The 15,049-nt window shown below is 47.8% G+C and overlaps 1 protein-coding gene across 4 annotated transcripts in view; it reads right to left on the reverse strand.

Moving 5' to 3' along the window:
- exd3 (exonuclease 3'-5' domain containing 3) overlaps positions 1–15,049 on the reverse strand; it is a 459,468-nt gene that overhangs the window by 287,167 nt on the left and 157,252 nt on the right. For all 4 annotated transcript variants that reach the window (XM_067977292.1, XM_067977295.1, XM_067977294.1 and 1 more), the window contains 3 exons: positions 7,581–7,681; positions 4,177–4,250; positions 2,829–2,867 (listed from right to left, as the gene is read on the reverse strand). In XM_067977292.1, the coding sequence (XP_067833393.1) occupies positions 2,829–2,867; positions 4,177–4,250; positions 7,581–7,681 (214 nt within the window). The remainder of the gene's footprint in view (positions 1–2,828; positions 2,868–4,176; positions 4,251–7,580; positions 7,682–15,049) is intronic.

Below are 15,049 nucleotides of genomic sequence, written 5' to 3' on the forward strand. Positions count from 1 at the left end.
TTAGAGGGGATTTGAGAAAGAACTTTTTCACCCAGAGGGTGGTTGGAGTCTGGAACTCACTGCCTGAAAGGGTTGTGGAGGCAGGAACCCTCACAACATTCAAGAAGCATTTGGATGAGCACTTGAAATGCCATAGCATACAAGGCTACGGACCAAATGCTGGAATATGGGATTAGAGTAGACAGGGCTGATGGCCGGCGCAGACACGATGGGCCGAAGGGCCTCTATCCGTGCTGTATGACTCCATGACTCTATGACTCTCTATCATATACTGTATCAATAAAACAAACTCCATCACATACTGTATTAATAAAGCAAACTCCATCATACATTGTATCAATAAAACAAACTCCATCATGTACTGTATCAATTAAACAAACTCCATCATATACTGTATTAATAAAACAAACTCCACCATATCCTGTATCATTAAAACAATTTCCATCATAATTTTTTTTCATTTATTCATTCATGGGATGTGGGCGTCGCTGGCGAGGCCAGCATTTATTGCCCATCCCTAATTGCCCTTGAGAAGGTGGTGGTGAGCCGCCTTCTTGAACCGCTGCAGTCCGTGTGGTGAAGGTTCTCCCACAGTGCTGTCAGGAAGGGAGTTCCAGGATTTTGACCCAGCGACGATGAAGGAACGGCGATATATTTACAAGTCAGGATGGTGTGTGACTTGGAGGGGAACGTGCAGGTGGTGTTGTTCCCATGTGCCTGCTGCTCTTGTCCCTCTCGGCAGGAGAGGTCGCGGGTTTGGGAGGTGCTGTCGAAGAAGCCTTGGCGAGTTGCAGCAGTGCATCCTGTGGATGGTACACACTGCAGCCACTGCGCGCCGGTGGTGAAGGGAGTGAACGTCCAGGGTGGTGGATGGGGTGCCAATCAAGCGGGCTGCTTTATCTTGGATGGTGTCGAGCTTCTTGAGTGTTGTTGGAGCTGCACTCATCCAAGCAAGTGGAGAGTATTCCATCACACTCCTGACTTGTGCCTGGTAGATGGTGGAAAGGCTTTGGGGAGTCAGGAGGTGAGTCACTCGACACAGAATACCCAGCCTCAAACCTGCTCTTGCAGCCACAGTATTTATATGGCTGGTCCAGTTAAGTTTCTGGTCAATGGTGACTCCCAGGATGTTGATGGTGGGGGATTCGGCGATGGTAATGCCGTTGAATGTCAAGGGGAGGTGGTTAGACTCTCTCTTGTTGGAGATGGTCATTGCCTGGCACTTATCTGGCGCGAATGTTACTTGCCACTTATGAGCCCAAGCCTGGATGTTGTCCAGGTCTTGCTGCATGCGGGCTCGGACTGCTTCATTATTTGAGGGGTTGCGAATGGAACTGAACACTGCAATCATCATCGAACAAACTCCACCATATACTGTATCAATAAAACAAACTCCATCATATACTGTATCAATAAAACAATCTCCATCATATACTGTATCAATAAAACAAACTCCATCATATACTGTATCAATAAAACAAACTCCATCATATACTGTATCAATAAAACAATCTCCATCATATACTGTATCAATAAAACAAACTCCATCATATACCATATCAATAAGAACATAAGAAATAGGAGCAGGAGTCGGCCAATCGGCCCCTCGAGCCTGCTCCGCCATTCAATAAGATCATGGCTGATCTGATCCTAACCTCAAATTTAAATTCATGTCCAATTTCCTGCTCACTCCCCGTAACCCCTAATTCCCTTTACTTCCAGGAAACTGTCGATTTCTGTTTTAAATTTATCTAATGATGTAGCTTCCACAGCTTCCTGGGACAGCAAATTCCACAGACCTACTACCCTCTGAGTGAAGAAGTTTCTCCTCATCTCAGTTTTGAAAGAGCAGCCCCTTATTCTAAGATTATGCCCCCTAGTTCTAGTTTCACCCATCCTTGGGAACATCCTTACCGCATCCACCCGATCAAGCCCCTTCACAATCTTGTATGTTTCAATAAGATCGCCTCTCATTCTTCTGAACTCCAATGAGTAGAGTCCCAATCTACTCAACCTCTCCTCATGCATCCACCCCCTCATCCCCGGGATTAGCCGAGTGAACCTTCTTTGTACTGCCTCGAGAGCAAGTATGTCTTTTCTTAAGTATGGAGACCAAAACTGTATGCAGTATTCCAGGTGCGGTCTCACCAATACCTTATATAACTGCAGCAATACCTCCTTGTTTTTATATTCTATCCCCCTAGCAATAAAAGCCAACATTCCGTTGGCCTTCTTGATCACCTGCTGCACCTGCATACTAACTTTTTGATTTTCTTGCACTCGGACCCCCAGATCCCTTTGTACTGCAGTACTTTCCAGTTTCTCGCCATTAAGATAATAACTTGCTCTCTGATTTTTCCTGCCAAAGTGCATAACCTCACATTTTCCAATATTGTATTGCATCTGCCAAATCTCCGCCCACTCACCCAGCCTGTCTATATCCCCTTGTAGGTTTTTTATGTCCTCCTCACTCTCTACTTTCCCTCCCATCTTTGTATCATCTGCAAACTTTAATATCTTACACTCGGTCCCCTCCTCCAAATCGTTAATATAGATTGTAAAGAGTTGGGGACCCAGCACCGACCCCTGTGGAACACCACTGGTTACTGGTTGCCAGTCCGAGAATGAACCATTTATCCCAACTCTCTGCTTCCTGTTAGATAACCAATCCTCCACCCATGCCAGAATATTACCCCCAATCCAGTGATTCTTTACAAACTCCACCATAGACTGTATCAAAACTGATGGATGGACCTGGCCCAAATATTCCAAAGTTTTACAAGGCCTAATTGGAAAGTGTGAAACTCAGTGAAGACAGGAAGACTAACCTCAATATGTTCTGACCAGTTCTCTTCAGTCATACTCTTCTGTGAGGAGGAAGAACACGGTGTTAGAGAGGACAACACATGTCTCACTTCCTCCCTCCACACTGCCCTCGCCAGCTCACCCACCCCCCCACCTTACCAATCCTGGCATCAATCAATTGTCATCATAATCAGTGAATAGAATCCAATACAAGATTTCTCAATGGCTTGGTGTGTGAAGGGATCGCCCGGTGTGTGAAGGGATCGCCCGGTGTGTGAAGGGATCGCCCGGTGTGTGAAGGGATCGCCCGGTGTGTGAAGGGATCGCCCGGTGTGTGAAGGGATCGCCCGGTGTGTGAAGGGATCGCCCGGTGTGTGAAGGGATCGCCCGGTGTGTGAAGGGATCGCCCGGTGTGTGAAGGGATCGCCCGGTGTGTGAAGGGATCGCCCGGTGTGTGAAGGGATCGCCCGGTGTGTGAAGGGATCGCCCGGTGTGTGAAGGGATCGCCCGGTGTGTAAAGGGATCGCCTGGTGTGTGAAGGGATCGCCTGGTGTGTGAAGGGATCGCCCGGTGTGTGAAGGGATCGCCCGGTGTGTGAAGGGATCGCCCGGTGTGTGAAGGGATCGCCCGGTGTGTGAAGGGATCGCCCGGTGTGTGAAGGGATCGCCCGGTGTGTGAAGGGATCGCCTGGTGTGTAAAGGGATCGCCCGGTGTGTGAAGGGATCGCCCGGTGTGTGAAGGGATCGCCCGGTGTGTCAAGGGATCGCCCGGTGTGTGAAGGGATCGCCCGGTGTGTGAAGGGATCGCCCGGTGTGTGAAGGGATCGCCCGGTGTGTGAAGGGATCGCCCGGTGTGTGAAGGGATCGCCCGGTGTGTGAAGGGATCGCCCGGTGTGTGAAGGGATCGCCTGGTGTCAGGGCGGAGAGGCAAAGGCAAGGGGTGGAAAGGGAAAGACAGGGGGCCGAGGGGGAAAGACAGGGGGCCGAGGGGGAAAGACAGGGGGCCGAGGGGGAAAGACAGGGGGCCGAGGGGGAAAGACAGGGGGCCGAGGGGGAAAGACAGGGGGCCGAGGGGGAAAGACAGGGGGCCGAGGGGGAAAGACAGGGGGCCGAGGGGGAAAGACAGGGGGCCGAGGGGGAAAAGTGTCTTTCATCATTTAGAGCTTCTGCTACAGACTAAGGTATCAGGGGAGTTATACCGAGGAGCACTAACAGCCCGAGTGGTCACTGATTGATGTGGTCGCTGTATCTGATCATTGGTAGCATTACTCACTGCACCATCACCAAGCTCAGAGTGACAGAGAGTGCAGACTAACATCTGACATCCAGAATAATTCAACCCACACCCTGTACAAGAATGAATGCGACTTACCTCCACAAACCTTTTATATAAGAGGTATTTGACGGAAGCCAGGTAGCGCTGGTTCACAACATTTGGGCAGAGCACTGTGGGCAATAAGAGAAGATGATCCTTTCAGCAATTTGCTCAAACACTCCCCATCTCTACCCCCTTTCCTCTCCAGCAGCTCTTGGCTTTTGCTGGATTACTGGCCACCACACCAGTTACTGGCCACTACTTCACTCACTGGACATTCGCCGTACATGTGCCCAGATAAGGATTCTCAACCAGCTATTCGACTATGAGGGGCACTATGGCCGAGCCCAAATCCAATCATGTTCTCACCCAACTCAGACCTTCTGGCAGGAGTTCTGAACAGTGATCAGCTACATCCCTGGCTCTACACAGAAATCATCGTAAGAAACAAGGGAAAGTACAGCACTGCGAACACCCTACTGACTGCTCCCTAAAACTAATCTCTTTCAAATTCCCACTCCCTCACATATCTGTCATCCCAGAGTATCCCCCTCATCCCAGAGTACTCCCCTTACCCTGGAGTACTCCCCTTACCCTGGAGTACTCCCCTTACGCTGGAGTACTCCCCTTACCCTGGAGTACTCCCCTTACCCTGGAGTACTCCCCTTACCCTGGAGTACTCCCCTTACCCTGGAGTACTCCCCTTACCCTGGAGTACTCCCCTTACCCTGGAGTACTCCCCTTACCCTGGAGTACTCCCCTTACGCTGGAGTACTCCCCTTACCCTGGAGTACTCCCCTTACCCTGGAGTACTCCCCTTACCCTGGAGTACTCCCCTTACCCTGGAGTACTCCCCTTACCCTGGAGTACTCCCCTTACCCTGGAGTACTCCCCTTACCCTGGAGTACTCCCCTTACCCTGGAGTACTCCCCTTACCCTGGAGTACTCCCCTTACGCTGGAGTACTCCCCTTACCCTGGAGTACTCCCCTTACCCTGGAGTACTCCCCTTACCCTGGAGTACTCCCCTTACCCTGGAGTACTCCCCTTACCCTGGAGTACTCCCCTTACCCTGGAGTACTCCCCTTATCCGAAACGTCCTTCAGGAACTCCCAAAGCACTTTACAGCCAATGAAGTACTTTTGAAGTGTAGTCACTGTTGTAATGTTGAAAATGCAGCAGCCAATTTGCGCACAGCAAGATCCCACAAACAGCAATGTGATAATGACCAGAGAATCTGCTTTTAGTGATGTTGGTTGAGGGATAAATATTGGCGCCGGGACACTGGGGAGAACTCCCCTGCTCTTCTTCAAATAGTGACCGTGGGATCTTTTACATCCACCTGAGGGCAGACAGGGCCTCGGTTTAACGTCTCAACCAAAAGACGCATCTCCAACAGTGCAGCGCTCCCTCAGTACTGACCCTCCGACAGTGCGGCACTCCCTCAGTACTGACCCTCCGACAGTGCGGCACTCCCTCAGTACTGACCCTCCGACAGTGTGGCACTCCCTCAGTACTGACCCTCCGACAGTGCGGCACTCCCTCAGTACTGACCCTCCGACAGTGCGGCACTCCCTCAGTACTGACCCTCCGACAGTGCAGCACTCCCTCAGTACTGACCCTCCAACAGTGCAGCACTCCCTCAGTATTGACCCTCCGACAGTGCGGCACTCCCTCAGTACTGACCCTCCGACAGTGCACTCCCTCAGTACTGCATTGGAAGTGTCAGCCTGGATTATGTGCTCAAGTCTCTGGAGTGGGGATTCTCTTGTTTGGAGTTACTGGAGTCTGAGAGAAAGGGCTGATGTGCACTTTGGATTGTTTTACTGGAAATGAACATACCAACTCTCCAAAAATTACTCCTCCTTTAAGTTATTTACACTTCTTGCAGATATAACTGTCACATTTTAATCCAAGTCAAACAGAAGCAGCAAAATCTCAGTGAGAAAACTGGGCGGAATGTTTACTTAGAGTCTTGTAGTGAGGAGCTGTCAATGTGGGAAACATTCCCACTGCATGGGAAGGGATCAATTACCTGCCCCCGGCAGAAGTACTTTCAACACAGAAACCTTTCTGGAATGGAGTCAAAGGCATCCCTGCAGGGCAACATTCAGCTGCAAAAATGTACAAAGCATTTCACCAACACCTGGAGTTCTTCAATAAGATGTTGAAGTACTCAACCCGACACTTTCCAGGGAAGTACACCAAGAATCAGGATCAATGGGACAGTCAGCACTTGGTATCCCAGACAGCAAAATGAACATGTTCTCCCAGATTTGATGGCTGATCTGTGCAGTTAGCTGGTCTCAGCCAACGTCATGGTGGGGTTTTAGAATCGGATTCAGTGCCCTCGAGATCAGGTTACTGTTCCCATCACCACCCATCAGCCCAACAAGCTGGCTTGGCTGAGACGTGCAGTACAGTTAAATAGCCAGCCAGCTCACACAGGGAGGAGGACCCCCCACAGGGGCTCAGAGTCTCCATGGAGTTACAGCCCAGCACCTTCAGGCAGGAGGCGGGGCACACTGCCATCTATCCGTGATACAAAGGACAAGCAGCAGTACACTGGGTTCAGAACACACCATTCCCATACAGACATCCATCGGCAGGTTATGTCGAAAGTATGGTGCATCCATGAACCACACTTCTAACTACCGATATTACTCAGGCTCAGGCCGAGTTCAGATACACTACATTACAACTGTGACTACACTTTTAAAGTACTTCACTGGCTGTAAAGCACTTTAGGACGTCCTGAGGTGGTGAAAGGTGCTGTATAAATGGGAGTTCTCTCTCTCTCTCATTACACTGCGCTCTGACAGACAGAGATTGGTTAAGTACATGTATTCTACAAGCTGTGGTTCAGTAACCTGGTGCAGAAATGTACCCTATGTTGGACACACTGCTTTGCTGGACTGTGTTTCCTTGCTGAATTCACACTATTAAAACAAACTGGTTAATGTGTAGCAGTGAATCAGTAAACTAGATGCAGGCTAGATATTTGGTTAACTGAAAAGAGTCAGTCAAGGAGCTCTCCTCCACACTCCCTCTATCTGCCTGAGAGTTTATATACACAGCTCACTGTCAGAGTATATATCAGTGCTGTCCCTGGGATTTCAGTGATGTATAAAGGTGTATATGTGCAATTTTCAAAGACTCTAGCCCAGCAGTATAATTATTGATTCTGTCCTTCCCAACGTGAGTTGTACCTGGTGAGAGTATTTGGAGCTGTATAACACATGATGGGCAATAAATGCTGGCCCTGCCAGCAACGCCCACATCCCATGAACAAATAAAAAAAACATGAGGGAAGTGCTGGTGGGAACAAAGTGAGAGCAATGTGAGAGGACACACAGGCAGTGTAACACGTATTGGCTGAAAGGATCCTTATCAATACAACAAATGGTGTGGTGAGAACCATGAGCAGCTGAGGGCATCACCACCTGCTACACATCAAACGTACCTGGGTCGATGCCATAAAGCTTTATCAGTCTGAACACCAGCTTACTCAAGACTTTCCGATTCATTTTATCCCATCTCAAATGTGACAGCTTTTCGTAACGCCTGCAAGAAAGTAATAGGATTATTGCAGCATAAGAATTACAGTGAAACACATCCTACACTGAATTCCCAATCTCAGCCTGGCTGCGTAAGATACTTCCAATGTGAAGGGGTGGACACAGGAAGACACGGCTGTCCAGTCTTCCCCCCTTTTGTTTATTCATTCTTGGTGGTGGACAATTACAACTAACGGGAGAAGGAGGCTCTATAAACATCCCCATCCTCAATGATGGCGGAGTCCAGCATGTGAGTGCAAAAGACAAGGCTGAAGCGTTTGCAACCATCTTCAGCCAGAAGTGCCGAGTGGATGATCCATCTCGGCCTCCTCCTGATATCCCCACCATCACAGAAGCCAGTCTTCAGCCACTCCACGTGATATCAAGAAACGGCTGAGTGCACTGGATACAGCAAAGGCTATGGGCCCCAACAACATCCCGGCTGTAGTGCTGAAGACTTGTGCTCCAGAACTAGCCAAGCTGTTCCAGTACAGCTACAACACTGGCATCTACCTGACAATGTGGAAAATTGCCCAGGTATGTCCTGTCCACAAAAAGTAGGACAAATCCAATCCGGCCAATTACCGCCCCATCAGTCTACTCTCAATCATCAGCAAAGTGATGGAAGGTGTCGTCGACAGTGCTATCAAGCGGCACTTACTCACCAATAACCCGCTCACCGATGCTCAGTTTGGGTTCCGCCAGGACCACTCGGCTCCAGACCTCATTACAGCCTTGGTCCAAACATGGACAAAAGAGCTGAATTCCAGGGGTGAGGTGAGAATGACAGTCCTTGACATCAAGGCAGCATTTGACCAAGTGTGGCACCAAGGAGCCCTAGTAAAAGTGAAGTCAATGGGAATCAGGGGGAAAACTCTCCAGTGGCTGGAGTCATACCTAGCACAAAGGAAGATGGTAGTGGTTGTTGGAAGCCAATCATCTCAGCCCCAGGACATTGCTGCAGGAGTTCCTCAGGGCAGTATCCTAGGCCCAACCATCTTCAGCTGCTTCATCAATGATCTTCCCTCCATCGTAAGGTCAGAAATGGGGATGTTCGCTGATGATTGCACAGTGTTCAGTTCCATTCGCAACCCCTCAAATAATGAAGCAGTCCGAGCCCGCATGCAGCAAGAATTGGACAACATCCAGGCTTGGGCTCATAAGTGCCAAGTAACATTCGCGCCAGACAAGTGCCAGGCAATGACCATCTCCAACAAGAGAGAGTCTAACCACCTCCCCTTGACATTCAACGGTATTGCCATCGCTGAATCCCCCACCATCAACATCCTGGGGGTCACCATTGACCAGAAGCTTAACTGGACCAGCCATATAAATACTGTGGCTACAAGAGCAGGTCAGAGGCTGGGTATTCTGCAGCGAGTGATTCACCTCCTGACTCCCCAAAGCCTTTCCACCATCTACAAGGCACAAGTCAGGAGTGTGATGGAATACTCTCCACTTGCCTGGATGAGTGCAGCTCCAACAACACTCAAGAAGCTCGACACCATCCAGGACAAAGCAGCCCGCTTGATTGGCACCCCATCCACCACCCTAAACATTCACTCCCTTTACCACCAGCGCACTGTAGCTGCAGTGTGTACCATCCACAGGATGCACTGCGGCAACTTGCCAAGGCTTCTTCGACAGCTCCTCCCAAACCCGTGACCTCTACCACCTAGAAGGACAAGAGCAGCAGGTACATGGGAACAACACCACCTGCACGTTCCCCTCCAAGTCACACACCATCCCGACTTGGAAATATATCGCCATTCCTTCATCGTTGCTGGGTCAAAATCATGGAACTCCCCTCCTAACAGCACTGTGGGAGAACCGTCACCACACGGACTGCAGCGGTTCAATTAGGGATGGGCAATAAATGCTGGCCTAGCCAGCGACGCCCACATCCCATGAACGAATAAAAAAAAATTCTTGGGATGTAAGAACTCTGCTTTCCTCCAACTTTGGCCTCATACACATCCCCCACTCCCTTCGCTCCACCATTGGCGGCCATGCCTTCACCTGCCTGGGCACTAAGCTTTGGAATTCCCTCCCTAAACCTCTCCGCCTCTCCCCTCCTTTAAGACGCTCCTTAAAACCTACCTCTTTGACCAAGCTTTTGCTCAACTTCCCTAATGTCTCTTTCCGTGGCTCGGTGTTAAATTTTGTCTGATTACGATCCTGTGAACTGCCTTAGAACATCTTACTACGTTAAAGGCACTATATTAGAGTCCATAGGATTAAAGGGACAGGCAGCATGGATACAAAATTGGTTAAAAGACAGAAAGCAAAGAGTAGAGGTGAATGGTTGTTTTTCGGACTGGAGGGAAGTATACAGTGGTGTTCCCCAGGGGTCAGTATTAGGACCACTGCTCCTTTTGATATACATTAATGACCTGGATTTGAATGTACAGGACACAATTTCCAAGTTTGCAGATGACACGAAACTCGGAAGTGTAGTGAACAATGTGGAGGATAGTAACAGACTTCAGGAGGACAGAGACAGACTGGTGAAATGGGCAGACACATGGCAGATGAAATTTAACACAGAGAAGTGTGAAGTGATACACTTTGATAGGAAGAATGAGGAGAGGCAACATACACGAATTCTAAAGGGGGTGCAGGAACAGAGGGACCTGAGGGTATATGGGCACAAATCTTTGAAGGTGGCAGGACAGGTTGAGAAGGCTGTTAAAAAAGCATACGGGATCCTGGGCTTTATTAATAGAGGCATAGAATACAAAAGCAAGGAAGTTATGCTGAACCTTTATAAAACACTGGTTAGGCCTCAGCTGAAGTATTGTGTTCAATTCTGGGCACCACACTTTAGGAAGGATGTGAAGGCCTTAGAGAGGGTGCAGAGGAGATTTACTAGAATGATTCCAGGGATGAGGGACTTCAGATATGTGGAGACACTGGAGAAGCTGGAATTGTTCTCCTTAGAACAGAGATGATTAAGAGGAGATTTGATCGAGGTGTTCAAAATCATGAACAGTTTTGATAGAGTAAATAAGGAGAAACTGTTTCCAGTGGCAGAAGGGTCGGTAACCAGAGGACACAGATTTAAGGTGATCGGCAAAAGAGCCAGAGGCGACATGAGGAAAAAAAAATTTACTCAGCGAGTTGTGATGATCTGGAATGCACTGCCTGAAAGGGCGGTGGAAGCAGATTCAATAATAACTTTCAAAAGGGAATTGGATAAATACTTGAAGGGAAAACATGTACAGGGCTCTTTCAAAGAGCTGACACAGGCACGATGGGCCAAATGGCCTCCTCCTGTGCTGGAACCATTCTATGATTCTATATAAATGTAAGTTGGTGTTGTTCATTTCTCAGAACCAAATGAATCAACGGTCCTTGTTGGACTAGAAATGTACTGAGGGACTTCAAGCAGTCCTGGCTCGGTACTGAAGAGTGCTCCTCACTCTCACCACATCCATTACCTTCATTCCAGTCTACCTGTGGATAGTTAAAATTACCCAGTATTATTTCTCTGTTCTTCTTACATATCTCTCTGAACTCTCTGTACATCTCCCTCCATCACATCTCAGCGGTGGCCTGTCATTCACACCCAGAACTGTTCCTTTCCCCTTCCTATCCATGTGGATTCTGTCCTAACACATCCCTCTTGGACATCCTTACATTCTAACGCTGTGATAGAATCCTTCACAAGCATTGTCACCCACCCACTTTTTCCTTATTATGTTATATCTCGGAATATGAAGTTCTCAGTGCTGTCCTGACCAAAACTGTGACTTGGTATAACATTACATCAGATCCCTCCATAGTTATTAATGTCTCCAACTCTCCAATTTTGTTTTGAATAATTTGTGCACTCACACTCATTCCAATTAACCCTGAATCCAAATTTTTGGAACACTAATGCTTACTCTTTTGCTTTGTTTTCTCATTTCATTTTGTTGTGTTTCTATCGCTCTCTGACTCAAAACCCTTTTCATTCCCTTTCTCCTCTGATAATAGTCTCATATCAGCTAAGCTTTCCACTTCTATTCAAACAGCTTTATTAATCCCGCTCTCCCACTTCGGTTTCAAACCTAGACCTTCCCCTCCACCACCCCCCTCACTGCTCTATTCACCTCTCCACAAGGACCTGGGGCCATTCTGGTTGAGGTGAAGTCTGTCCCTGTGGCAAATGGAGTTCAATGTAGACAAATGTGAGGTCATCCACTTTGGATCAAAAAAGGATAGAACAGGGTACTTTCTAAATGGTAAAAAGTTAAAAACAGTGGATGTCCAAAGGGACCTAGGGGTACAGGTACATAGATCATTGAAGTGTCATGAACAGGTGCAGAAAATAATCATAGAATCATAGAAGTTACAACATGGAAACAGGCCCTTCGGCCCAACATGTCCATGTCGCCCAGTTTATACCACTAAGCTAGTCCCAATTGCCTGCACTTGGCCCATATCCCTCTATACCCATCTTACCCATGTAACTGTCCAAATGCTTTTTAAAAGACAAAATTGTACCCGCCTCTACTACTGCCTCTGGCAGCTCGTTCCAGACACTCACCACCCTTTGAGTGAAAAAATTGCCCCTCTGGACCCTTTTGTATCTCTCCCCTCTCACCTTAAATCTATGCCCCCTCGTTATAGACTCCCCTACCTTTGGGAAAAGATTTTGACTATCGACCTTATCTATGCCCCTCATTATTTTATAGACTTCTATAAGATCACCCCTAAACCTCCTACTCTCCAGGGAAAAAAGTCCCAGTCTGTCTAACCTCTCCCTGTAAGTCAAACCATCAAGTCCCGGTAGCATCCTAGTAAATCTTTTCTGCACTCTTTCTAGTTTAATAATATCCTTTCTATAATAGGGTGACCAGAACTGTACACAGTACTCCAAGTGTGGCCTCACCAATGCCCTGTACAACCTCAACAAGACATCCCAACTCCTGCATTCAATGTTCTGACCAATGAAACCAAGCATGCCGAATGCCTTCTTCACCACCCTATCCACCTGTGACTCCACTTTCAAGGAGCTATGAACCTGTACTCCTAGATCTCTTTGTTCTATAACTCTCCCCAACGCCCTACCATTAACGGAGTAGGTCCTGGCCCGATTCGATCTACCAAAATGCATCACCTCACATTTAGCTAAATTAAACTCCATCTGCCATTCATCGGCCCACTGGCCCAATTGATCAAGATCCCGTTGCAATCCCAGATAACCTTCTTCACTGTCCACAATGCCACCAATCTTGGTGTCATCTGCAAACTTACTAACCATGCCTCCTAAATTCTCATCCAAATCATTAATATAAATAACAAATAACAGCGGACCCAGCACCGATCCCTGAGGCACACCGCTGGACACAGGCATCCAGTTTGAAAAACAACCCTCTACAACCACCCTCTGTCTTCTGTCGTCAAGCCAATTTTGTATCCAATTGGCTACCTCACCTTGGATCCCATGAGATTTAACCTTATGTAACAACCTACCATGCGGTACCTTGTCAAATGCTTTGCTGAAGTCCATGTAGACCACGTCTACTGCACAGCCCTCATCTATCTTCTTGGTTACCCCTTCAAAAAACTCAATCAAATTCGTGAGACATGATTTTCCTCTCACAAAACCATGCTGACTGTTCCTAATTAGTCCCTGCCTCTCCAAATGCCTGTAGATCCTGTCCCTCAGAATACCCTCCAACAACTTACCCACTACAGATGTCAGGCTCACTGGTCTGTAGTTCCCAGGCTTTTCCCTGCCGCCCTTCTTAAACAAAGGCACAACTTTATATCTAGAGGACGAGAGTACAAGGGGGCAGAAGTTATGCTGCAGCTATACAAAACCCTGGTTAGACCGCACCTGGAGTACTGTGAGCAGTTCTGCGCACCGCACCTTCGGAAGGACATATTGGCCTTGGAGGGAGTGCAGCGTAGGTTTACTAGAATGATACCCGGACTTCAAGGGTTAAGTTACGAGGAGAGATTACACAAATTGGGGTTGCATTCTCTGGAGTTTCGAAGGTTAAGGGGTGATCTGATCGAAGTTTATAAGATATTAAGGGGAACAGATAGGGTGGATAGAGAGAAACTATTTCCGCTGGTTGGGGATTCTAGGAGTAGGGGGCACAGTCTAAAAATTAGAGCCAGACCTTTCAGGAGCGAGATTAGAAAACATTTCTGCACACAAAGGGTGGTAGAAGTTTGGAACTCTCTTCCGCAAACGGCAATTGATACTAGCTCAATTGCTAAATTTAAATGTGAGATAGATAGCTTTTTGGCAACCAAAGGTATTAAGGGATATGGGCCAAAGGCGGGTATATGGAGTTAGATCACAGATCAGCCATGATCTTATCAAATGGCGGAGCAGGCACAAGGGGCTGAATGGCCTCCTCCTGTTCCTATGCTTTCTATTGGTCCAGAACTGGCTCCAAAGCCCCAAGAATATGAACCCTTCACTCTTGCACCAGCCCTACATCCACAGGGACATGAGATAGAGAAACAAGGACATTGGTTTGGCTGCAGGATTGTGGGACGTTCTGGGCATCTCGTTAGAGGAAGAGAAAATGGCACAGTGAAGATTCACCAGAATGACATCAGGAATGAGAAGCTAAAGAAAAGCTTGAAAAGATGGGGCTTATAAAGGCTTTGATAAGATGGTTTCAAAATTAGGAAATATTTTGAGAGAATAAACCTAATTCCTTCTAAGCATTATATTTTTGTGCCCAGTTAACAAATTGGTGATCACATTAAAGTAGCCCACAGAGGAATTTACACAAACATTAATCGTCATGCCAACACAGGGTGCACAGGAAATGAAAGCCACATGAGGCCTGTGAACTCAGGCTCGATGACAGCTTTGAAGAGGCTGAGCAAATCATTCTAATGCACTCGCGACACTTCCAGTCAAACAGTTAATCACTCTCAGAGAAGGAGGGGGCATTTATGAACCACCCCCATCCCCCCATCCCCTCACCCACCACTCTCACACTTCCTTCAGATCTAACACAGCTCTGCTAACACAGCTCTGCTGCGATGAGCTCTCATATGGAATGACCTCAGGAGCTCCGTTCTAAATATAGAGTCAAAGTCGATAACTGTCCCTTTACAGATGGTACTTTACACCGTCAATAATCAACACCAAACAAAGCTACCAAACACTTTGTTAAACAACAAAAAAAAACACATAACTCCCACTCCCATGGTCTAATCTTAAAGACAATGGCTGATCGACCAGGAGCTGAAGGTCACAGGTTCAATGCTTGGTCCGTGCTTGGTCCGTTTGGGGAGGTTCACAGAGGAAAGTCACCCCATGGAACTGGAAGCCAGCAAGATCAAAAACACAGCACCTCCGGAGGAGGAGGGAACAAAAGAAAAACAAAGCAAGATAATGGGCAAAAGAATCAGGGGG

The sequence above is a fragment of the Heptranchias perlo genome, unplaced genomic scaffold (assembly GCF_035084215.1).
Source record: "Heptranchias perlo isolate sHepPer1 unplaced genomic scaffold, sHepPer1.hap1 HAP1_SCAFFOLD_140, whole genome shotgun sequence".
Taxonomy (NCBI): Eukaryota; Metazoa; Chordata; class Chondrichthyes; order Hexanchiformes; family Hexanchidae; genus Heptranchias; species Heptranchias perlo.